General features: G+C 36.8%; 1 protein-coding gene across 1 annotated transcript in view; it reads right to left on the bottom strand.

Annotated features, from left to right (window-relative positions):
• Positions 1-1,302: 1,302 nt before the first annotated feature.
• Positions 1,303-26,470, bottom strand: part of PAXBP1 (PAX3 and PAX7 binding protein 1) — a 25,719-nt gene continuing 551 nt past the window's right edge. Inside the window, exons 2-19 of the mRNA XM_010723291.1 lie at positions 26,383-26,466; positions 24,611-24,739; positions 23,564-23,740; positions 22,300-22,521; positions 21,585-21,688; positions 20,587-20,807; positions 19,449-19,638; positions 14,499-14,622; positions 12,200-12,299; positions 11,650-11,765; positions 9,538-9,737; positions 7,863-8,007; positions 7,582-7,703; positions 6,843-6,919; positions 6,508-6,574; positions 4,819-4,965; positions 4,344-4,498; positions 1,303-2,744 (exon numbers count right to left, since the gene is read on the bottom strand). Of these exons, the coding sequence (XP_010721593.1) occupies positions 2,669-2,744; positions 4,344-4,498; positions 4,819-4,965; positions 6,508-6,574; positions 6,843-6,919; positions 7,582-7,703; positions 7,863-8,007; positions 9,538-9,737; positions 11,650-11,765; positions 12,200-12,299; positions 14,499-14,622; positions 19,449-19,638; positions 20,587-20,807; positions 21,585-21,688; positions 22,300-22,521; positions 23,564-23,740; positions 24,611-24,739; positions 26,383-26,466 (2,456 nt within the window). The 3' untranslated portion in view covers positions 1,303-2,668. The remainder of the gene's footprint in view (positions 2,745-4,343; positions 4,499-4,818; positions 4,966-6,507; positions 6,575-6,842; positions 6,920-7,581; positions 7,704-7,862; positions 8,008-9,537; positions 9,738-11,649; positions 11,766-12,199; positions 12,300-14,498; positions 14,623-19,448; positions 19,639-20,586; positions 20,808-21,584; positions 21,689-22,299; positions 22,522-23,563; positions 23,741-24,610; positions 24,740-26,382; positions 26,467-26,470) is intronic.

Raw genomic sequence — 26,470 nt, 5'->3', positions numbered from 1 at the left:
CAGATAGCAAACTTTTGCAGAAAGTGAGAGGCAGCTGAAAGGAACGAAAGAGGAACCACATGGCTCCATATATGTGTACAAATTTTCTTCAAACTTCTCCACGTTAAATATTGGCTTTTCAATTTGTTGGCCATAATAGCAAAGGACAAGGTTTTTATCTTTGAAAAGGTAAGGGAGGAAAAGGTAATTATGTAATATCTACAATCCTACAAAAATAATTGTATCATAAAGTAGTAATGCAATAAAATAACTGTAACCATCCTGTAACATTATCCTGTGCATCACAATTCAGAGTGCCCCCAAATTTTACATGCAATGTTATACATCTAGACAATGCTAACTACTGAAGAGGTTACTAGATCTCAAGAGACCCTGTAGAGTTTTGAGTAGAACTAAGATTGTCGTGTCATATGGGATCTTATCATCTTCCAGGACAATCTCTGAACATATTATGTATATTGATTTTGATGGTGAATGCTAAGATAACAGTCAACCATGGAAGAAGTAATTTTAAAGCAGTCCACTCAACCAAGCAGCAGATGTATGACATTTTTGAAGACCATTTCATGAAGTGCAACTGCTTTGTTACTAGCATTTAATTTGGGTCAATGCATGAGAGAAATGGCTGAAGAAGGGCAGAAATGGAAGTGGTTATTTTGTTTATAAATGACATTGCATATCAGTATTTACACAACGTCTTTAAGTACCAATGCAATCCTAGCCATTCATATATGGGAAAGGCTGCCCCAAATACATTACTCATCGCTCACAACAATGCTTTGCAAATTTCTGTGCACTGCTCTCCGAAAATGACATATGAAGATGAAAGGGAGAAATTCCTGCAGTGTGCATCAGCTTAACCATCACAGTCACACAGCAGCAATGTATGAGAAGGAAGATGGGCTAAGTGCAGTATGACTACCTGGTCTTCTAAGCAGTCAATTAAGAAAATGACTACAACCTACCCTGAAAAAAAAAAAAAAGAGATTATCTGTAGCTGTAATTTATAACAAGATTAGAAGGAAGATATTTTCTTCACCTCTTCATTATTCTATCATTATCCAAACTGGAGCAAAATGCCTCCATTTTTAACGACAGCATTTAAAGTTGTCTCAAGGCTTGGAGCCCCATTAGTAGTGCACACCTACTGAAACTGCACTTACACACCTTCAAAACTTAAATGCAGCTTTGTATATGCTATCTCAGAAAAAAAGCAGAAGTTTGAGATGACAAAAATAGTTAGCATGCATTTTTCTCCTTTACAACTTAAAGAAATAAAACTTAACGTTGCACTGCAACAGCTCCTTGACAGACAAGTTTATTGAAACAATTTTTAAAAGCAGATATTCTGAATGTACTCCATCAATCTCAGCAGTTCAGAAAAACAATTGTTCAGTGTCCAAATGAAGTGTGCATGTTACAAATTGTACATTTTTTAATATACTCATTTATACCACGACATGAGCTTAAAATACAGTTTTACTTCATGTTATTCAGGATGTCAATTTATTGCTATAATTCCCCCCAAAATGTAGGGTTCACCAGTAAAACAGCTCTTAATCCAAGGCTACTACAGCTGTTAACGTGCCTCAGACCCCATCAAATCATTAGAGTTGCAACATGGATCACCCTGTTTTAAAGGATTTTCCTTCTGATTTCCAAAAAATTAAATGCTTTGTTTTCCAAGACTGTATTCTTTGCTGCTATTTAGCAGGAAATGTAACATTTGAATGTTTACTACAGTATGAACACTTCAAATTCTAGGATATAAAGTTTTCTCCACCTTCATTTTGCTTTGCATCTTTAGCCATACCAATCAGAAGAAATAGATTCCCAATGTGGAGTTATAAAACAGGATACAAACAGTGAACTTAGCCACCAAGGGCCCAGAGTTCACAGGTGAACTATTTTTCCTTGAAAAATAAAAGGTGCTTGGGGATTGGGAAATACTGTAAATTTGCACAATAATCACAAATTTGCATTGTCTGCCCAAATTAAGAAAATAGTTGAACACTGATTTGTGTTTTCTCATCTCTTGTTTCTAAGAACAGTCGTAAGAGTTCCAGTCTGAGTGCAGCACAGCTGCTTTTTAAAGGTTTGGCTGCATTTGGAAACGTCTCTACTATTTAGGCCAAATGATTTTCACAGATTTAACCTTTTGACCAATAATATGATCATTTTATTTTCAAAACAAGTAATTTTTAGAAAAAGGAAAAGCTTTTTCAAGAGTAAAAGATCTCCATATCCAGTGTGAAAGTAACACGGTGGTATAAATATATGCACGCATTGCATTACACTTAATATATTACACACATTCCAGTTAGCCATGGAACAATTAAACAAAGGAGTAGATGACAACTAATTGTGGGTACAAAGTGTTTTTGTAAACAAGATTTTGAGAAACTTTGAGGAAAGCCTGATTTCTGGGAGGATGACTACCTTGGAATTTCATTTTTGCCTCCAAAGAAAGTCAACTTTTTCATTTATTTCAAAGGATGCTGTATATAAGAATGCACTTTGTATTAAAACAAAGATCAATACTTTACAGTTTAAGAAACTTTACATATGTACATAAATTACACATCAGGAATGGTTTTAAAGCTCATAACGAGATGTCAGAAAAGTCTATTTTCCTTCTATTAAAATTTTTAATTCTTTTACGTTGTGATCATTTGCAACTGTCACAGCATGATCCAGTGCTCGTATACTTGCTAGAAGCTTTATGATCTGCTTTATTTGCTACCCTAAAAAAAAAAAAAATAAAAAGAACAATCACGTAAAAGTAGTAACAGAAAAGCACATTATGACAGTACAGCAAATCAGTTTCAGGTAACTTTGCATCATCTCCTGTTTGCTTAGTCTATAAATCAAGTTGGTCATCGGCTTAGCAATGAAAATGAAAAGAGGAAATAGGAATTAGTCACTCAATACTAGATGCAATATAAACTAGAAGAAGTACTGGATTATTTATGGTACTGTGTGCAGTGAGTCATAGCTCTCTTGATAAATGATGTTTGAGCCAAAAAAAAAAAAAAAAACCAAAAAAACAAACCAACAATAAAAGAAACCTAACAACAAACAGCAAATATGTTTGAACACATGCCTTACAAAGGTATGAAGCTCACCACCATCAAATTGCATTTCAGATCCAGCTCAGTCTTGGGAAGAATGTACTACCTCAATGGTCAAGCACAATTTTAGTGTCTTGCAAGGAATGTAGACATGAATTTTCACTAAGTTCCATTAAAAATACTTGAGGTTCAAAATTCATCTTAAAAGTGAAACCAGCTGGTTTGTGAAAAGGCACTCAACTTGGAAAACTATTATCAACAGGTATGGATAAAAAACAGGCCTTCTTCTCTTGGGAAATTAATGCATTTTTCTTTCAAACAACTACACTACGATTTATATGAACAGGAATGTTGTTTTTTCATTATGCAAAATATTTCTGCTGCAGATTTATTTTATGTGCTTAATGGGGACAAAATAACAACTGATACAGAAAAAAAGACTCCTAAACAAGATTTGCCTGCTATACGACAAGGGAAATTCCTGTCCCTATTTCAGTGCTATGTATAAGGATCTAATTCCACCAAGAGCCTCAATAATTGAAGAGTAACTCAACAATGGCTCAGGCAAGTACAGGTATCAAGAGTGACTAATGCAGGTAGCATGGGATCCAAGTTTCAGTTTAAGTAGGTTTTCTGAAACAACGAAACTACTGACCTTGCAACCTCTTCCTGTGCAACAGCACAATAATAAACATTCCTCCAATATGGTTATGTTCATGTGTATCAGTGTAACAGTGTGGATATAAAATTCACCATTGATTAGAACAACCCACCACAAAGCATTTCAGGTTACTTGGCTAGCAGTCACATTCATGCATGCAGCTAACCCAAGCTTTCAGTTATGCTGGTTATCAGATACAAGTAAAATTACTCTGATCAAGGAGAAAACAGGTTCATCGAGTTGGTTGCGTAAGCAAAGACAGAATTTTTGCACCACATACAAAAGCACAATCTGTAATTCAGGAGCCATTGTGTAGGAATTTGCAACAGGTTTACAAGGTGAAGCAGCCCAGAACGAGTAACTACAAAATGCGCCACAATCAAGAACATTAAGGAGTACTGCAAAATGCTATGAATGCTTAATGAATTTCAGCAGCTGCTGTTTTCAAATACCTTTAAAAATTCACCCCATCTACCATACCACAGAAAAATTTTTAAGTTTGAATTCAACAGCCTTCCAAAAGACTTGCAGGAGAATGGAGATACTTACCGGTGTTTGCATACAATTAACAAAGCACAAGTATTGCAACTGAATAATTCAAACTAAGTTACCTTGCATTTCTTTTCTCTACATCAGAGCAACCAATGCTGTTTCTGTAAATTGTATCAGCCAGATGAACAAGGTATCTACAGAAGTTTTCTAGCTGTGAAATAGTCTTGTCTCCTTTTAGATTAGCAAACCACTGTTTAGGAAAGCAAGCAATTACCTAAACAAAACAGGAAAAAAAGTTAAAAAAAAAAAACAACAACCAAATATCAAAATGTTAGAAGTTTAATGACACAATCTGTTAAGTCACCAGGTAAGACTGCGTTTACAAGGCTCAAGTGAATAAAACAGGAACTCTCCCCTCCACCCAAATCAACTCCAAAATTCAAGCAGTAAAACACCGAATCCCTACAAGTATAAGCCAGAGAAGTTTCTCTCTTTGGTTCATCAACATTACAGTATTAAGATATCAAAACCAAAATTTCAGAGGTAATCTCAAGTTTTAAATACATTATAAATATTTTGTTTGCTATTACTCACACTTTGCGCCTTCTTAATGCTGTCATCTCCATACTCAGAGTTTTGAAAAGCCATAAGAATGTATCTATTTAGTAGCCCATCTATTGACAGCTCCTGGAGAGTTTTGTTTGAAAGGATTCCATACCACTGGAGAAAGTTTCCTAATAACTGAAAATACAACACAGGGAAAATAATTACTTAAATTGTCATGAATCCTTAAAGTTAATCAAGTATCTGGAGACTCTTCAAGTGCAACAGTATGGCTTAAGTAAAGCAAGGAAAATATGCCTTCTGATAGTTCCAAAAGTATTTCAAATTCATAAAGTAACAGCTTAGAGTGCTATAAATTCTTGTACAACCATTATCTCAATGTTGCTTATGTTTTGCCCAAGGAATTGTTAGAAAAAAAAAAACCCTAAAGTTTCAAGCCATTTCAATCTCAAAATTTTATGTCAATATCAAGTCAAGTGAGACCTAGCATATGCCACTCAGGAGCAAATTCAGTCTCTCCATTGGTGAGATTCCCAGGCATGCTGTCAGTGTACCCTTATTTCCAAGGCACACTGACAGAAAAGGCACAGAAATTGTCTGAAGTGAAGTGCTGGCTAAGCCAACAGTACAGCTGTTATTCTCCAGTGGTATACAGCCTGTAGAAAAGTGCTGCCAGCCTTGTAGAAGGGAACACAGCCAGCAGCTTACTGTCAAAGCAGATCATCAGAAAATAGTAATAATGGACTCGCTTCCCAGTTTTTATTTCTGATCTTCTGCAATGCTATCTATACCTGCCTTGCAGTGATAACTGCATGCACAGGTCTAAATGAACCACGCTCCAAGAAATATTTTCAGAAGTGGGCAGCTTCATTTTTAAGAGACACAAGCCATAAGAGAGTTACCAGCACCACTCTTAACAACAACATTCTCATCAATAAGCTTTATGCTCTTTTTGCTCTAGACAGCATTTAAGAAGTTGACTTTTACTTCAAAGTGAAAGAACTCAGTGCTGAACGTTTAAATTATGTGATTGCAAACCCATTCAGTATAAGGTCTCCCTCACTTCTAAATAGAAAAAAAAACAGATAAAAGTTCTGTTTGCACGACTATGGAATTCAGCAGTTCAATCAATGTCTCATACTTTCCTATTTAGCTAAGTTAACATTTCCAATAGAAGGATAAAAATTACAACAGTTACAGCTTCTTATAGCTCTCTGACAACTCTATAAAGCACCTGCCACACACACACAGACATTTCTTTCACTCTTCATCATTTCAAGTAAACTAAGATTAAAACTGCTGCATATTTTACAAATAACAACAGTTTTTCAGAGGGATACAAAAAACTGCCCATTTGTCTAAGTTATTTTCATGAAAATTCTCATGCTGCTTAAAGAAATACAGAAAAAAATCCTCTAATTACTACAAAAGTAAATTAAAAACTTTGTTTTTTTTCTGACAAATACAATGACATTAAAAAAACTTTGGTCGTTGAATGTGCCAAATAAACCCACAGTGTAGAAATAAAAATGATGCCCTTTCACATGGCAATCTTCTGAAGAGGGTGCAGCATGTTATGGAAGGCTAAGAATCCTACTTCAGAATTCTTTCAACTAGAGAAAAGGCAATTTTCCATCTACCATTTTCCACAATTACGAAGGGGATTTTATTGCTGTGCCGACTGCATCAGAAATTTACCAGATGCACTTAGTGACTTACCTTAACAGATGACCAAAACTGACGTTGGAAAAACAAATATGGACCAGAGTTCTTGTTTTCTAAGACACTGGAAAGTAAGAGATTTCTTTAATGAGCAAACACGATCACTTCTGTCTGAAGTTTGTTGACTTCCTCCTTCCCACACAAAGTTCATTTCTGTAAATATTCCCTTCTTCCACTGTGCTTGTTTTTGATAATTCCTCATGATAATTAATTTGCTCCCACATCCAACCAGTGAACCATGCAGAGGTATGGAAAAAACCTTACCAGCTATGGTCAGAAAACACTGACATGCTAATAGAGAGGTCAAATACCACAGTTGAAAGCAAACTTACTTTTTTGGATATAAGGGCATGAATACATCATCATCTAGTGTTCTCCTCATTCTTAGCAACAGTGCCTTTAAAAGCATCTGAAACAGATTTATTTTTTTTGTAAATAACAGCCAAAGTAATGCTTAGTAGTTAAGCACTCAGAAATAGATTTACAAACAATAAAGAACATTTGTGATCCTAAAGGTAAAAGACACACAGACTTGAGCACACGTGGAGTCTTCGAGACGTCTATAATGATTAAACATTAGAGCTGAAACTTGACAATTTCAATAGTGATAGCAATGGAATTACTTTATCATTACGCCTGGCTACACGATTAGCTATAATGCAGTCAGCTGTTTTGTCATTTTTCATCTTCTGCTACCTTCCCTGCACATGCAAACTTTGGCCAGTCTCCCATTGCTGTAAAGGCAGTGCATTACACACAGAGCCTGAACTCATGACATTAGTTCGTATGTTCACAGAAGAACAACCACCAAATTATGATTTTTTTCCACCGGTACATTTGGGAGAAGAAGAAAAGTCTAACTATGTTTAAGCTGATCCTTAAAGCAAAAACTGCAAACCAACAAGTCTTAGTACATATCCTATATCTAATTAGTCAACAGAAAAAAAAACAAACAAACAACTCCTCTCTGACCCTCATTAAGCATGCTACATTTTTTCCAATATAGTGTATTACAAATATACTCAAATTCCTTAACTTACCCAAGATACTTATGAAAAAAAAAAAACTTACTTGTGTATTTTTGTTTTCAGCATTAACCACTGAAGGATATCCATTTACAAGTTTTTGTACAATTGCTACCATTCTTGATGTTTGTGTTGTAGAAAAAGGATCCCATATATTTTCAGAAATCACTATTAAAGAGATAAAAGAATTACTCCATTTTGCAAATGCTCAAATACAGGTAGAAGGACAGTCACTTAGGACAGTAATTTACAAAGCACTAAAATCTAATGGCATAAATAAACACCAACTTCCTTCTCCTCCCCCTTTGTTTTTTTCTAAGATTATACCTGTTAATTTAGGAAGAACAACTCTCTCTACAATAGTAGGTAATAGTGAAATATCAGCATCATCTTTTTCTTGCTCCTGTTCTTCACAGCCATAAAAGAGCAACGATTCAAACCACAACATAGTTTCAAAATCTCGACATTTGCCCTAATAAAATGAATTGAGAAGATATTAGCTTCCTAAACAGACATTTGAAGTCAAGACATTAAGAGAATAAAAATAAAAAACAACAGCCAAACGAACAAATTCATTGTAGAACCACACAATCACCAAATCATATGAAAGTGAAAATGGTTGAAGCAAGACTACTTTTTTGGGCAGCTGCTGCCTAACATATTTTAACAACTAACTACACCTGAGCAAAATAAGAAGGAAATTTGAGAAACAGTTCATTTGTACTGCTTTATAAAATGATGTTTTCTGAATTAAAAATCTCTTGCCTTATACTTTTTCAAACTTAGCAAGATGTATAAATGGGAACAGCAAAGAGAATTCTCAAATCTTCATTTTCTACGTTATCTTGCCACCAAATAGCTTAAGCTTTATTTTGCCAACTTAAGAATTCAGATAAAGCCAGCATGGGGAAGGGAAAATTCACATTAAGTTTTAATTTTTATGAGGATACCTTTCACAGATTCTCTGATTTATTCCAAGTAAACACTCTGAATGTTCTCTGAAGAAGAATCATGCTTCCCTTCCTCTGCAGTCAGAGCAGAAGAGGCAGAAGATCACCTTCTGCAAATACTCTCTTGGTAGTTAAGAAAAAGCACTTCTGAAGAAAGGACAGATTCAGCCATTTGTGACACATTTGCAGAAGGTGCTACAGATGTGTGAAGTTTTGAAAAGGAAGACGTCTTTTTGCCTTCTTAGTCTGCATTCTGAACCTCATTTCCTAGCAAAATAAACTTACACAATTGCACTCATTGTGTCTCTTGATAAACCTCCACTAAAAGCCAGCATGGCAGGAAAAAGCAAGTTCCTACCAGTACTTTGCAAATAAGCTCTTGACTGCAGCAGAAATACGTAAGAAGCTTTCACTGCTAGGAAGAACAATGGGAGGCCAAAATTAGGTGAACTGTTTTGTCCTCTCATGGCTACTCCTGACAGCCCACACACACAAGCTGGACATCGAATACTTGCCAGGAACACTGTGTTGCAATTGTGCTGCCCTGCTCCTCCCATGTTCCTTACCTAATTACTGTGTGATGAGTACTATGAGAAAGAGTTGAAAGCTGCCAGCCAAAGTTCTATGGGGTATGAAGGGTGGGTGGAAGAAAGATGTGTAATATAAGAACATAGATCACAAGCCCAATGAAAAACAGGCTTCTTCATTCCACTTCTCTTGAAAAAATATCACCTTTAGAATCACATATTTCCCTGAAATATTTTAAAACTCAAATGTATTATTTAATACATGACTTGGTTTTTGGTTTATATTGCTCCCTGAGAAGGTGCCAGCATGTGTTGAATTCCTAGCAGGCGAGAGCTGAATAGAGGGCAACAGTCCAGGAACTCCCCAGAAAAGCACTTCAACCCAAGACAGGTGACCACTTTAAGCTTCACACCTACAACATGCATTTATGAGAAGCATAGGTACATTTCACCTTGCTCTGCAGATGTATGAAAGAACCACACTACACAGAAGCTTCTGTGAATATTGCGTGCCCAGGACCTTACCTCCAAAGGAGTCCAGACAAGCAGCTGAAGTCTGATTAAAGGGTTGAACAACTTTGGTAAACAGAGGCCAATATAAGCATCTTTGTAGGAAGCAAAGTACTTTGAACGCCAGGCTTCAAACTGGGACTTAATACAATCGATTGAGTAAAAGCTTTCCAAAACATCTTCAAAAACTTTGCTGGATTCTTTCAATATACGGTCTGGTCATGAGGAAAAAAAATAGCAACAGATTAATCACCTGTTGCATATAAAACCTCTCTCAGACTTTAATGGTGACTGGCATAAGCCAACTCCTACTAACATTACCAAAAAAAAAAACCCAAAAACCTACTAGCCTTAAAACTTCTAATAATTCTGCCTTAAATAGCCATATGCATTCCTTAAGGCAGAAGAACAGTGCGGACCTTCAAAGCTACCTTGTTTTGCTCCAGTGTTTGGAGCAGGTAATTTCTAAGTACCTTTTAACTCACACTGTTCCACTTTTTAATTCAAGTGCAAGTGCAGGGCATCCTTGAGATGTGACAACTGAATCAGTGCTTCAGACAGCGGGTGCTGGCAGACACCACAACACAACACTTCCCAACATCTCCCAGGGTTAATTCTATTTTAATTGGACATTTTTTGCTGCAGTCAGTTTTAAATGTCCAGTTACAAAAGTTCATTGCACACAATAACTACTACACATAACAGGTAGAGAGGAGTCAGTACAAGTTAGATAATGTTATATAAACACTCTGTTAATGTTGTGATCCAGATAAAAATGCTACGAATAAAGGTAGTAGGTCTGAAGTGCATCCCTCTGTTCCATATAGTTCAGTGATCATTCTGGACTGTTATGAGGGTGAGCTATGAATGAGTAAAAAATGCTTCAGAAATCTTATGCTTACTCAGAAACTGGCAATACTTACAAAGAAGAATTTTGCAAATGTTACAAAAAGCAATACAGCCACACAGAATTTTTAATCTAGATCACTTAACTTGCAAAGTGAATTACAGCACCTAACAACTCTTAAGTAGTTCCTATGTTCAATCAGAGCTCTCTGCCTGCATCTGCAATTTTGGTGACGGGCCAGCAACTAAAGGTGTGACTGTTTGCACTTCTGACACACTTCTGAACAGTTCATTTAATTGCTTTTTTTAATCTAGTTATACTTTGGCTCTCCACAACCGCCTACAGCTATGACTTCAGCATTTTTATTACACACTGCAAAAAGAAACTCATTTTCTGATCTCTTCTCTTCATGCCCCCAGTTCTCAGTTTACAAAATAAACGGTTTCTCATGGCTGCATCATCCCTCCTCATATACACATGCAATTCTACATACACGGTCTATACCAATCTACTTCTCCACATTTCTTCTAATTTAATGACATTTTCTTTCATTAGTGACAACTGTACTCAGTTTCAAGGTGAGAAAGTAATAGGATTATTGTTTTGCTACTGCCTTCACAGTTACCTCTAGTATTCTGTTTATACACAATTAAGGCTACTTTGAGCAAACCAATCATAACACCATGGGGGAAATGCAAAAAGTCAGTACAGAACCTTTCTGTAGTGTTTGCAGTCAACATCACTTTCTGTCATCTGCAAAGTTTGCTGTAATAAAAGCTTATAAAATTTTTGTCACAGCATTTCTGGACACCAATACAAGATTCCATAAACTGTGTCACAGAATCATTAGGGTTGGAAAAGACCTCTACTATCACCCAGTCCAATCATCAGCCTATCACCACCACGCCCACTGACCACATCTCTCAGTGCCACATCCACACAGTTCTTGAATGCCTCCTGAGAAGACGACTCCACCACCTCCCTGTGCAGCCTGTGCCACTGCCTCACTGCTCTTCCTGAGAAGAAATTCTTCCTAATATCCAACCTGAACCTCCCCTGGCGCATCTAGAGGCCATTCCCTCTCATAGTATAGCTAGGTATCCAGGAAAAGAGGTGGACCCCCAGCTAACAGCTGTAGTGAACGACAGCTATTGATAAGCTAATAAGAAATGGTTCTTAAACTTTCTCTGAAATATGGTGAAATACATGTACAGGGTCAACTTTTATTTTTTCTGTTTTTTCTACATTTGACAGCATAAGGCTTCTTTATCTTTTCTAACCTCGTTCCATATTGAAGTTTGTAATATCCGTTGAAGTTTCCTCATCATCACTGGAAAGGCCTTCAAGGTGATCTGCCATCTTCCCAGTTTGCTCTCTTGCTTGTCTACGACGAGCTCTAAAAAGGATCAGCAGTATAGTACACTTATTACGTTTTTCCCCCTCTATATCATGAACACAATTATAACTTCAAGTGTAAGGAAATTCAGGTTGAAAATAACTACCAGTTTGTCACTGCCTCAAACATCCCACTGTGTTGCTGCCTCAAGCAATGGAAGGAAGAGGAACCAGCAGAACCCGCATAGATACTAAACGGGCTTATTATACTTTCTTAGAAATTCTAAATTAACATCATCTAATTACCATTTGTTTTGTACTTCCAGATGCTAAGTTGGGATATTTAGGAATAGTTCTCCCCAGAATACCAGCTGAAGTGTTTTCTTCCCTTCACAGGAGAGGAACAGTGCTATTTAAGCTAGCACGTTGCAGTAGAAAACTGCATTTTGAGAACAGGCAAATATTCCTGATGGACAAGAAACCCCAGTACTCTACCTTCTAGCCTCTCTTTCTGCAGTCCGACGCTTAACTTGTTCTTGATAGAGCACTCTGTCTCGTCCAAAAGAATCAAGATTTGGTGCCATGAGCGCTTTATCTGTAAAATTACATTGACGAAAATTAAAATGCTTTTCTATGATTATATAAATATACTATAGGCTGTTTCACAAGAGCCCTGTACCTACTTTAAACTAAGTGTAATTTGAAGTAGAAAGTGTAAGATGCATCCAGAAGCCTGGAATCCACAAATGTAGAGGTTAAAAGAGGAAGTAATGGGGCTCAGAAAAATCTCCACTTGAATGTCAAATAGAAGAATTTTTCACCATACTTCACTCTTGTTCCTCCCACAACAGTGCACAACTACATAAAACTTAATATTTTAAACAGAAATTGCTGAAATTGAATATTCCCAGACACAAAAAGCTCCTAACATAAACACGTTCACCATGCATCTTCTGAAAATAAAATGAACAAAAAGAAAGATGGAGAAGAATGACCAGAGTCAGAACATATGATATTTCAGAGTTCTATTCATAACCTCTTTATCTGTATTCTTTGTATTGTCTACAATTTCAACTGCATCAAAATCTACAGTAAAATGGATCCTCTCCCCTCCTCTTTTTAAGCAGCAATTCATTAAAGATGTTCCTGACAATAGTGAACTGTGAAACCTGGTTACTCTTTTCAGGTACATTTTTAGAAGCGAATTGAGTCTCAGGCAGTGCTCAAGTCCACCCCCTAAGATACAAACATCAAAATTTAAAAACAAGCCTATCCAAATTTCAGGAGTAAGTTTAAATGTTCTAACTAAGCCCATTTACAAATCTATCATTAAAAATACCAGTGATATTCTGCATCAGTATTACGACTCTGTACCAGAAGTACTAAGAGTCTTAATATACAGAGTAAATCATGCCTTTTTTTTTTTTTAATTAATTTTAATTAAATGCTGTTATTCAAAGCTATTCAAAGCTATTGGTCTTTACACAAAAGTAAACCAAAACTTGGCAGACAAATCTAAATTAACTTCTATCTCCTTAGTGTTCTGACACTATATGAAGGAATGCAGATTGTCTGTGTCTGCACTACACAGCACATCAAATGTTGACACTAGTTCACTAGTTTCTGTGATAATCTGAAGGAAAGAACTGAACTATTCAAGATGCAGCGCAGTTCATTATCAAGATTCCCAGATGCTAAATAAGATCTCTCTCGACAATGACATCTGTCACTATCCCACCACCAAATTCCAGTCCAAAATAGTCAATTTTAGGCTTCACTTAGGAAATCTGTTTAAAAGCATGTTAGATATCTAGTTCTCACAAGCCCTTTTTAATGGTAAAATTGCAAAGCCAACATGTGATGCTTAGGGGCTCCAAATAAAGGAATATGTATGTTGACCGTTCTGTAAAGAGATGACCAACTCTTAAGGCTCAATGCTTTATCACACTCAGTAAATGAAATCTAATGGTGCCAACATTTCAATTCTGGCAACACTGTGACAGAATAGGAAATGGCTTTTATTATAGGACATTGGGTCAGCAATAGGACAGAAAAGAAAGCTATTCTAAAAATGAAGCACTCTCCAAAACAGAAAGAAAACTACTATTAATGTACGTTACCCATCATATAGCATGCAGAACAAAACTTCCTCCAAGGAATTTATGTTTTCTTCTAAGGTAACACACCTTTATAGTGTTCTACATACTTAAGTGATACCACAAGAAAACTCACTGAGAATCTCCCATCTCCACACTAACGGTAAGCAAGTATTTTAACTAATTTTGAACTGTTATCCATATAAATTTATGTTGTATTAGTCTGATTTTCAACAAGACTCTTCCACTTCCTTTACCAGTTCAGTGTCTGAAATGAAATACTTCTGCTACCTACAAAGTAGAGCATTAGGTAAAAGTACTCTCTAGCCCAATGTTTCACAGCTTTGTATAAGTTAAATGTAGATGGTACAGGAAATTTCCAGAGTCAAGGAGATTAAAAAAATTCTGACATAAAAGTGTGGCACCAGTATGGCCACTGCCACCATGCATACATTTCACAGTGCTAGAAAGAGGAAACACAGTTAAGAGCAGTAGGAAGGAGAGATGAGGTCAGAGTTAGAGTGGCTTTGAATTTAAACCAAAACAGACTAGAGAACTTTTAATCTAAACTTGTTTCTACCTCAAGAGTTAGGATAAACTCCAAGGCAGTCATACTTTAAACATTTACATTTAAAATTAGCCATAATAAGTAAACAAGGTTGTTTAATGAATAATAAAAACCTTCAAGATGGACTGACTTGAATGGCTTGAAAACTCCGAAGATTCATCTTTAATATCATCTTGTCGTCTTTGGACAAGGCGGGAAGCTCGCTGTTTGTACAGCTGGTGCATTGCAGATTCAAGTTCATTAATCAGAGGCACCTGTAAAAATACAACACACTACGTAATATCAAATCCTCCAGGTGCTTAGCTTTCTGGGGTACCACACTACTCCGAAGCATAGCACTGTCACTGCACTTCTAGCAGCACAAGCTGTTTTGTTTTTAAACCACTTGTGTCATTTGGACCAGGAAATATTTCAACTTGAAGAAAACACATGCATTTAACAATGTTGGCAGCTTTCAATCATAATGATTAGTGTTCTGAAAGAAATCGGTATTGACTGAAGGAGGCAAAACACTAAGACAATAATTTCAAAGTGAAATGTTACTAAAAGTCCTCTCGTTTTCCCTGCTAAGTGCACTTAAATGTTGTTACAAAGCTTATCATGCAATCATTGTATCCACTCTGTTTTAAACAAGAATGTAGCAATATCCTATAGTTTATGTGAACCTGACTCTACCCAGTGAGGACAAAAAAAAAAAGAAAAATCAAATAATCAATCTAACCTACCAAATACCAGCAGGTATTATTTTGCTGCAACTTTTATTAGTATGTATAGAAATATTAAGCACAATAAAACAAAATATTGCTGAAATGCAGTAAAACAGTGCATAAACGCTTTATGTGAACAGGTAAATCAACAAAATGTTATTCTTGCCTATCATTAAAATCAAAATTGTACAAATAGTGGGAGTTCTGCATTAAGTATAATCTTTGAAGGATACAAGCTTCAGTCAGACCTGCTACTTAAAAATAAACTCAACAAATTAGACTGAATTTCAGGAGCAACAAAAATAGATGATAACAGGAATATCCTGACATTAAATAGCAGATTCACTGCCTAGTTTTGCAGAATTTCATTTCCTGGGACAAGTTAAAATTAGTCCACCATAAATACTCAAACGAAAAGAGAATTTTTCATATCTCTTAATTTGGAAAAGCAAGTCCCATGAGTCAGTTACTGCTGGTATGAATATTTTTATGTCATATCCTCCTTACCTCCAAAACTATGTTTAGTCCAGTCTTCCACCTTAGCTCAGATACTTCATTGCTGCCTATCAGCCAGGATTACATTTTTTTTCTCCCCCAAAAGAGATAAAATCAGAAATTGCTTCCTGACGTAATTTAGAATGTGACTCAGCAGCTATTCAAAAAACTCCTCCAGTAAAATTTAAGATTATGACATTACAGCTGCAAGGCCATTTCAGCTGAGAATGACACACACTTCAGAGGACAAATTAAATGAACAAAATATTAGCTCTTCGTGGTATAAACTGGTCTGCAAAGATTAAAGGCTGCAGAGTAGCTCAAAATACATGCAGTTTTCTTTTGGAGTAAACAAAGCAGAGAATGGAGAGAGTAGGAAAAATCCCACTGTTGAACGTGCACATTCTGAATTCAAGACAGTTTTGAAAAAAAAAATTAAAAAGAAATAATGAAGCTTGACACAAAACTAGTTTCTTCCCTTAAGTGTGTCAAGGGAATTCTAAAATTGATAAGTTAAATTAACAATTTTGACAGCATCTCTAGATGTTCTTCTATAACTGCCTCAGGATAAACAAATAAATAGAATAATTTTAAAAACACAAAAATAATCCGTGCATTTAAATATCTAAGCCCAAAATATTTCCCATTTACAACATAAGAGACTTAGAAGCCATCATTCTTTTATCAATACTGTGGTTTATGAGTGACTGACAGTTTCACCGACTATTATAGAGTTCTCATTCATTCGCTGTTTTTTGTTGTTGTTGATGTTGTTGTTGTTTTTTTAAGTCATTACCTTGAATTCAGTAATTTGTTTTACATTCCCCCCACACGATTCACTGTGAACAGTGTGAGAGGAAAAATGAAAAGTTCTCTGAACATTTAGCAGACGAGGATCATTTTAACCTAATTTCAATCCCTCTTCCTGACACAGACAGATTGCTTTTGCAGGTAAAATAAGAGTTTATCTAATCATATAACAAAGACAGGCTTGGAATGATCTGATCTTTTTATATCCCTTACTTTTCGAAAATGAGAAGGTACAAGGGACTCATGACAACTTCCCAGCTTTCTCTGAAGGCATAATTTTGACAACAATTACTTGTGAAGAAGCTACTAGTGATGCAAAAATGTTCCATTTCCTTGGTTTTACCATTTGTGGGGAAAAACATCACACAAGATTTGGCATTTCTATTGCTTGTTTCTAGAGATCTTGTAAGACCTGGCCTGCTATAAACTCCATCACACCTTACCAATGAACAAAGCATTTATAACACTCAGCATTCCTTCAAAATCAGAATCTAGACAAAATAGTCTTGCTCGGCTGGGGTCCCAAAGGACTGAACATGGCACACAGGTGCAGAAATAAGGTTATCAGAGAAAGAAGCTCTACTTTATGATGTTATCTTTTGTTCTCAAAAACCAAGTCTATGAACATGTAAGGAAACTCTGAGGCAATGGACTCTTTTGGAAAGGACAATACACTGTGTATCCATTTGTGCTTGTTCAGCAAACAATTTCCTTATTCAGACCAATATCAATGTGAATTTGACTAATAACAGTGACCAGACTTCATACAATAAAGAGAGAGCATCAATGCATCATATTTGAAAGGGCAGGGAAGGCCTTGGTTTTACAGATTTAGGATGTGTATATACACACACATACCCCCACAGTATTATTACATATTTAACAGCATAAAGAACTGTATCCTTACGTGCATATAATATAATCATAACATATAGCTATTATTATTATAATTATATATACATTTTGTGTTGTAAACAAAGATAAATGCAGTTGTTTCAAGAATATAGCATTAAGGGCCACAGGTTCTACAGAAAGCTGAAAGTAACTTACATCTACACTAAAAAAAAGGAAGATTATTTTCCTGCTGCATTTCATTATTGTACTTAGTTAAAACCTGATAATCGTTTATGACTTTCTATTCCCTCCTTCTCAGCCCCTTTTTGAAAAGAACTTACAATGTTCTGTGGGCTTCTTTTGATTTGATAGTAATTTTTTTCACCCTAAAAATTCTGAAATAGATTATTTGGCCAAAGAACTGAGGAATACACGAGACATTGTAATTGATATAATGTGTCTGTTAAACTGTTTGACATCCTAATTTTGTAAATCACTGTAGATACAGGCACTATAGCAGCCTCTAACTGAAATAAAACAAAAAAACAAAAAAAAAAACAACCATGTCTCAAAACAGGCTTAAGAAGTATAGGATGATAAAAGTCACAGCTTAAGAGTTTGAGGGACTGGCACGCGGGTACTTTTGGGAAAGTTGGGGGGAAGAGGGTTCAAGTATACTATCCTTATAAAAGCAGGCACTGGGAAAGCAAAAGAATATTACAAGAAAGCAGCTTTGACAAGCCTAATTGTTAAATTATCAACAGCTAATCATCACAACTGGAATTGACTCACTTCCTAGTACAGCTAGATAGGTGAAACTTCATTCTGAAGAACCGACACAAACTGTTATACTATTTGTTAACAGTAAACTTCCCTGGTTTTACATGAAGTCTGGGAGACTAAGGGGTTTGGTCTTCACTCAAAACAAGGCATTCCAAAACAATCTGTTTAAAGAAAATATTTGAACAAGATTGTGTGGACAGTCAAAGACAACAATCATGCAACAACATATTTCTGGTGTTTAAGTTGTGTGGATGTTCTCTTTGATTGTAAGAGTTCTTTTAAAAAGCAAATGCTGAATATAGATACTTGACTTCTGAAATACAAACTTATCTCAGACAAGGAACATAATTTCTCTTTAGTTAAGAATGTAGGCATCTGTGCAACCACCAAAGATAGAACAGTAAAGAAAAGAAAGGTACCTTGATTACTCCTTAATACCTAGCACACTAACAGAGACTTGGAAAGATTGCTTCTTCAGTGAACAATACTTCTTATGACTAATTCATTAGCTGGGCAGATTAACTGGTCTAAACATCCTGGGTTTGTCCACAATTCATAGTTCTTCTTTAGCTCACAAGACTGAAGATGGGAATCTCCCAAAACCATTAATAATGGACAGTTACTAACTGACTAGCAGTCAGAATGCTTCAATAGTCCTCTCTCACACCTAACAAGATAACTAAGCAGCATCTTTAGCCACTGAAGTAATTCTGGCAGCTAATACAATAAGAAGATGCCATATTATTGTATTTAAGTCAAGACAATGAAGCCTGTACACTGCTAACTGAATTTTACAGCTCCTGTATGTGCACACATACACATACACACACACATAAATATATTTGAAAGAAAACTAACTAAATTTAGCATAATGAATAAAATAGTGAAAAAGACTAAGTTCTCAAGTTAGAAACATGCAAGAGTACCATACTACAGGATGTACACTACAAGATGTACCTCTTTTAATTGTCTTCAGACGCTTACAATTTTTCTTCTACACACATCAGAGCACTAAGAAAGCCATAAAACTACCTGGTGGGAGGAAGCTTACAATACAAAATACAAATCTCTCTTATTGCGTTCATCAAACATTCAAAGAACTGGCAGCGTAATTCAGTCATTATTTTTCTTCACCTGCTATCCAACACGGGCCAAAAGTGGCATCTATGTAAAGCTGAAATGCCCTAAAGACAGAGAATCTAAAAATGTTTTTAGGTGATCTAAAGTCACTAATGTGTCACACTGTGAAAGAAAGGTTTTTGATAACCAACATTACTTCATCACTTTTCATGATGCTATCTCTTCAACATTTGAATAACCAAACCTTCAGGAGAACATGTTCTCAGGGGACTTTTTGAAAAATCATGATGTGGTGTTTGGCATGTACTAAGAGACTTTTTTTTTTTTTTTTTTTTTTTGTTAAAAAAAGATGAATGTTTTTACATCCTTACCTTTTCACTGAAACACTCAAGCAAGTCTTGGACATACCCTCGCATTTCTTGCAAAAACTTATACTGTTCACCAATACCCCCAGAAGACCCTTCTAATCTTTCAATTGCCTTGGTAGAGTCCTCTTGGCTTTGCTGATGTTTCTCAAACTGCTGCCGATTAGCTTTGTGCAATTCTTTCATAGAGTCCAACCTGAGGGGCAATGGATAAATAACAAATTTACATTCAGACTGTTGAGATATTAGACAGTGCAAGTACTAAGTATATAAATGGAAATACTGTAAAGAGACATTCTCTCGTCACTTTCTCTCCTCTCTACATAAATAGAGAGACTGATGATTTAAATTAATTTTCTAGACTATGCTGAGTGCATTAAACTGTTAACTCCTTCAAAATTTTACAGGAGTTGCTAGCACTTAAAATACTACAAGGCTAGCCCTACAGAAAAACAGAGAGGAAAAAGTATTTTATGGAGAGAGGGAAAAAAAAAATAAAAATAAAAACAAATGCAGATGAATTATGGCTCCTACAAAGCAGTTGCCTTACTCTACTAACTTGCTTTACCAGTGGAGTTTCTAACACTTCACTACTATTAGCATACAAACCAATATTGCAGACAAAGAGCAAGTTGCTCATTACTAACAATTTCTCTCCGCAAATGGGATGTTCATTTAGTAGGACCTTTTGTGTAGCTGACAGATAACGACTTCTAAACAAAAGAAAAAGCTTACACTAAAATGTAAATTCTTTCTCTACCGAAGGGTAAAATTTTCATTTACAGTTTAAAAGAATGAAACCTGCTGATAAAGCTAAACACCTCACTGGCCTTTCAATTCTTGACTATAAGATTGTGTAGCGTCCAGAAGATGCAACTCAGACCTGTCTTCAACAAGATCAATGGTCACACATTTAAAGCTTCACTTCCAGAGAAGCAATCCAGGGAGACTTTCGAACAAAGTGTCAATGTCATCTTCACTTTGAGCTTTTTTTGTTTGCCTTTTAATTTTTATTTTTTTTTAATGGATGTGCCAGTCAGTACTTTTCCAGCGATGAAACTGTGTTTTCTCGAGACTAAAAGATGCCTGAGGAACAGAAAGCTAGGGGACATGTCTTTAAGTCTAAAAAGATGGTCTGTCCTACCTGTCTTTAAGCTGTTTCTTTACCAAATCAATAGTAATAGGAGTCATCTCATTACTGGGTGTTTTGAAAGGAACAGTATTATCTGTTTTTTGAGACTTGGCTTCCGATGATCCATACGCAGCATAAGTGTATGGAATGCCATATGACGAACCATAAGACAATGTCTGGTAAGTGTTCTGGTAGTACAGATTATTCACTTCAGCAGGCTGACTTGGCTGAACCTGAAGTAGGAGGACATACAATTGTACAGTGTTAGACTTTGGAGAAAGCAGACACATTGTTTCACATCTCAAATGTTATAAAATGAAAATGGTAGCCAGAAACGCATCCGTGTGGCAAAATCATGTGGGTTTGACCCTACATCTTCCAATATCTAAGGTCTCAAAAGTGCCTTCTTAAAAGGACAAAGTCTTAACATTGTTGTTACTCTAAATATTTAAAAACTTGCTGTAAATATAAACAATAATTTTAACCAGCCTACAACTCCTAAAATAACAAGCTATTTTGAACTACACTAAATTTCACTAAGACTATCTATCAGAATCAGTGTTTTGTTAGGATTTTTCTGAAATGTTTTTTAAAAACGCTATCATCTTCAACTGAATAGCAACTTCACTGTGACAACATATGGCACAGCCCGCTATCAATTCCAACTGCATGTTTATACCACAAGAGAAGATACAGAAACAGAAAAGCAGCTCTGTTTACAAACTGTAAAGCCACTGACAAATAGGAACAGAGGTCTCTTCCAAGTGGCATTGTTCTAGCTCTATTTTAGGCTGCAAATATATGCTGCTTACACTATCAGTATCTATCCCAAACAGAGGGACTACAGAAACGGATAACAATACTTAAAATCTGATTTCTCATTTCTTTTTAAAGAATATCAGAAGTTACAAACTGATCTTCCAGACAAAACGGCCTTCTGTAAACTACCCAAGTTTATAATGGATTTAGCCAATATCGCAGACAAGAGCAGCTCACAACAAAATACGTGCCTGAGGTATGTTGATTCCTTTCCGTATCTGTTCTTGCTCCCATCTACTGAGTTCCTCATCTTGTTCCCCTGCCACCAGTGCCTCATCATCACTCCCCTCAATACCTGAAGAGGAATAAAACAGACAGGTAACAAAAACAAATTAACGTATTCATAGTAAGGGCCATGAGTTCCAAAACCTAAAAGACCAGGCTTTGGTGGGAACGTCTCAGTGCATTCTCTCTTTCTCTTCACAAGAAATTAAGAATGCTAGCTCATGAATCATTATCACAGAGGTTCCACTACAAAAACCTAAAGGATAAGTTTGCAGCTAACTGCTGGTAAAGTTCTACAATATTACAGATCTGTTTTCTTGCTATTTTCTCCGTCTCCAGAAGGCCATTTCACTTCTTTGCCAAGAAGCAGAATCCTATATTCAAAAACTAATGTTTTTCTTTTGACAACTATATAGTTGCTAAAACAGTATAGGAACAATACTAATTGCTCTTCAGTGTAAGTTTCTACCAGATTAAATAGACTTGCATGCTTCTAACCAAAGGAACAGAGTCTGTGCACAAAAGTTTACAAGTAGATTCCATCATGCAGTATTTTTCTTAAAAACCAAATTAAACTACAGACTTCAGTCTGAAAAATGTGTTGTTTAAAAACGTTGAAAGGGTGCACTTGCAATAAATTATTGCAAATATTGACCAGCTGTCTCTCTGAGAAGATTTTACCTATTTCCTCAGCAATCTTTTGCCTTTGGGATTTTTCCTTCACTGTAAAAACTATCCTCCTCTTCTCGTCATCATCTTCATCATCACTGGCATCATTTTCATCTTCTCGAACAAGGCGGCTTTTACCTGGTTCACTGTCAACAGGAGTAAAGTCTCCAAGTTCACGAGCCATTTGACGCTTTTTCCTAGCGGCATGAATAAAAGCAGCATCTGGAATTTCTCCTAGAGATAGATGTTCACAGTGTTAACCATCCACTGCAGGAAAACAGGTATTACAACTCCTTATTACTCATCTCTGCCATCCTACCAAAGCACATTAGTAAGTGGCAATAAAAGTAAGAGGAAAAAAATAAATCTATACTCACAGAAACATTTGCAAGCAACCTAATAGCTACACATGTAAACTTTCAGAGCAATAGCTCTCAGATACGGAATCTTTCCCAAAAGATCTGGCTTTGCTTTCATTAGCTCACATGTTATAATGGCAGAAGCTTGAAATCCCCTTGGGAAACACTCCTACAGAAGAGGATGCCTTTTACAGGACCTGACTGCCGTACCAGAAAGAAGAAAATGAGATTCCTCTGAAGTCACTTCCTGTTCTGATATTGCTCCTAGCTCTTATTACTTTAAGGGAAACAAAAATCCTCAGACATCTCAACAGATAATGGTAGCTCAGGGGACAAAGAACACCAAATAAGGGCAATACTAAGAAAAAACAACCCACAAACCCAGATTTAATAAGGAAAAAAAAAGTAAAATCACTAATACAAGATTAATGCAGCTTACTTACGTAACATAAAGAATAGCCCCTGCAAATCTATTTTTTGAAACGTTAACAAATCTTTACCACTACTTTGACTAGTCATGGACAAAAGGTTAAAGTTCAGATTCTCTTTATACTTGAAATGAGATATTCTTCTTGAGCTTGCACTATCTCTACAGATGTAATAACATACATACTGTACCCTTCTGCAATTTTCCCTACAAGGAAGTCACTTGGGAATCAACCAGGAAATTATTCTTTCCCCTGAAATGCGGAGGCTCTATTTGGGGAGCAGGCCATCACCTGAGTCAGCTACCAATTAGAAACTACTTTCTCAATTGGATTTCTTTGGCCTCAGGGCCTGACAGAAAACTTATCAGATGAAAAAATAGAGGATAACATTTGAGATACCTTGCAGACCCATAACCGAGACATTCAAATTAAAGACAAATGCTGGCTAAAGCATTTGTTTAACATATCAGACATACTATGATAACCAACCTGGGCGAAGAACATTCAGCGATGATAGAGCACTTGAAAAAGCCCCACCAGGTTTTGGTTTTTCTTCTTCCTTTTCACTTTCAACTTCCATTTCTTCTTCACCATGTTCGCTGTTTGCAGTCCCATCTTCTTGACCTATGTCCTTAATCTGTCCTGTCTTTTCTAGTGGTGGCTCAACTGTTAAGACAAAGCCTACATTTTACTCTTTGGTAAAGGTCACTTGGAGGCATTTTTTTTTAAAGAACTAACATTCTAGGATTAAAACCAAGTGAAAGCAAATTTCTCTATGGGATTACATTCAACTTCCATAAGCTTCAGCTGTATCTGTGATACTGTGATTTTTAGATAACACTTGTACTCATGGGTTGTAGGTTTCACTCTACCCAAAGTAAATGGTAGAGGAAAACACATCAAGATACTTTACCAATGATTTTCCCAATAACCAACAGCAGAATTACAACAAAACCGAAATCTCAGGCCCTACCTACAAGTTCTAGAAGTACTTTTCTAGTACAACTAGAATGTACTGTTAGGAGGTCCTTCAGCTCCAATACTTTCTTCTTGTCATCTTGATCACAAACTCTGCTCTAAGGTCAAACTGTGAAACGCACAACTGTTGAGTAATTTACTTAATAACAAAAACCATCACAGAGTCACTCCCTCATTTTTACTTTCTGACAAGCTGCACTGCAAGGACATCCTGTCATATAAGCACTATAAGTAGTGCTGAACTAATAATAGGAAGAAAAGAAATGGATCTGACACAAACAGTGCTGAAACATAAACTACTCAAGTCTACTTTGTAGACAATTGTAAAGGCAGCTATCTGAAAAATTTCATCCTTCAGCATTCATTTCTACTGACAGAGATTCAAAGATCTCTATCAGCACCAGAATAGCATTTGTGAGTTTCAACTGAATGCATTCAACATATATTCTAATACTAAATACTATAGAAAGACAGACAACTCATCCTGAAAACAAGTGATCTGTATTTACAATTCTTAATCTTTGCCATTAGAGAAGTTACTGTTAATTTTGCAGTTACCATCTGTTGGAGAATTGACCTCTGTTCTAACTTTTGATTTTTCAAGATCTTCCTTGTATTCTTTCTTCAGCTGTTTTACAATCTTTTTGCTGTAACTTGATTTCTTCACTTTGAAAACTTCTTCAGTTTCTTTAAGAGAAAGTTGAAAAACACGTTAGATCTGCCAAGAAGTCTCTTTTGCACCTAGATCTCAAGAAGCGCCACTAGGAACGTAATTTCACACTTGCACTACTGTAACAACAAGAGCTGCATATCCTTCCACAAGCACTCTTGTCTTCCTTGTTTCTTTAGGACCCCTAAAGACCCATTCACAGCACAGTCACAGAAAAGCAAGGCAGAAGCTGAAGTATACAAACGTGACCTGCTTTAATCTGTATTCATTGCTGTTTCAATTTTAATGTTTATTTTTTAAGCAGCAGATTCTTCATTGTGACCACAGATTTAGAAGAAAACGAGAAGCCTCAGCATTTTGCGTTAAGATTCTCTTCATAACCACACTTAGGCCAGTATGACTAATGAGTAAGGGAATGACTGGTTTTTGCTGCACCAACAGCTTGAATGCCTGCAGAACTACAACCTACTGAAAGGTATGCAGTAAGTTTGGGGGGAAAAAAAAAACAAACAACATACAGAAATTCAAAGTGGGATGCAGGAAATCCAACAGTTTTTTCTCAAGTAAATACTGTAACACTGTGTTTTCTATATTTCTGTCAGGTTTTCAAATCCATGGTCCAGAGACCAGGATAGAGTTCTTTGAAACAAAATATCAAAAGGCACACTAACTCTCCTCTAGCAGAAGATCACAAGATCACTTAACACAAGACAAGTCTGATCAAACCTGAACTTCTGGGATGCAATGGAGTCGGTGGTTTGAAGAGTGCTTCTTTCATCACTATTTTTAATGTGTAACAACTATTACCCATCGCGTAGATTAGGACATGTGCACAGGTAGAGTACCTGTGGCAGGATTCCTGCCAGAGCACTGAACAAGTACAGCTATGCTATTTTTCCAAAGTACAGTAACCATTCAGTCACTTTTCCAACTATTTATGAAAGACAATCTAGTAATCTGTGAGGAAATAACTGCAACAAAATACCCATGATTTCACCCAGAGTCTACTCAGACAACAGGTGATCTGACACAGCCACAGAATCACAGAATGGCCAGGGTTGGAAGGGACCCCAAGGATCATGAATCTCCATCCCCTCTGCCACATGTGGGACACCAACCTCCCCGTTTGATACTAGACCAGGCTGCCCAGGGCCCCATCCAATCTGGTCTTGAACACCTCCAGGGATGGGGCATCCACAGCCTCTCTGGGCAATGCTGTTCCAGCACCTCACCATTCTCATAGTAAAGAACTTCCCCCTGACATCCACGCGGGATGAAAGCAAACTTGATGCAGAAGGACAGCAAACACCATCCTCCATCAGCACCACAGGTCCGGCGGGGACGAACAAGTTGGGTCCAGCGCCTGGAACCGTGCAAATCCAGGTCCGACTATTCCTACGTGGAGCCAGGAGCTGGACTCGGTGATGCCCGTGGGTCCCTTCCAACTCGGGGTGCTGTCATAGTAACTCACCCCGCTAAACCGTAGTGAAACCAAGGAGCACAGCCCGGTGCCGCCGACGGGGCGCTCCCTGCCAGCGCATCCCTGTCGCTACGAAGACTGGCCGCAGCCCTTCACAGCCCACGTTCCTCCGCCACCCTACTGCCTTAAGATAACAAACCGAACCACGGCGCAAATCCAGCCCCGCCACCGCCGCCTCACCCTCCTCCTCGTCCTGGAAGCTGAGCAGGCTGGCGCGGGGCACCTCTTTGTTCTCCCGAGCCCGCTTCTTCTCTTTAGGTCGCCCTGC

Source organism: Meleagris gallopavo, chromosome 1 (genome assembly GCF_000146605.3).
Source record: "Meleagris gallopavo isolate NT-WF06-2002-E0010 breed Aviagen turkey brand Nicholas breeding stock chromosome 1, Turkey_5.1, whole genome shotgun sequence".
Taxonomy (NCBI): domain Eukaryota; kingdom Metazoa; phylum Chordata; class Aves; order Galliformes; family Phasianidae; genus Meleagris; species Meleagris gallopavo.
Note: the sequence above shows the minus strand (reverse complement) of the source record. Positions and strands in the feature narration are given on the sequence as shown.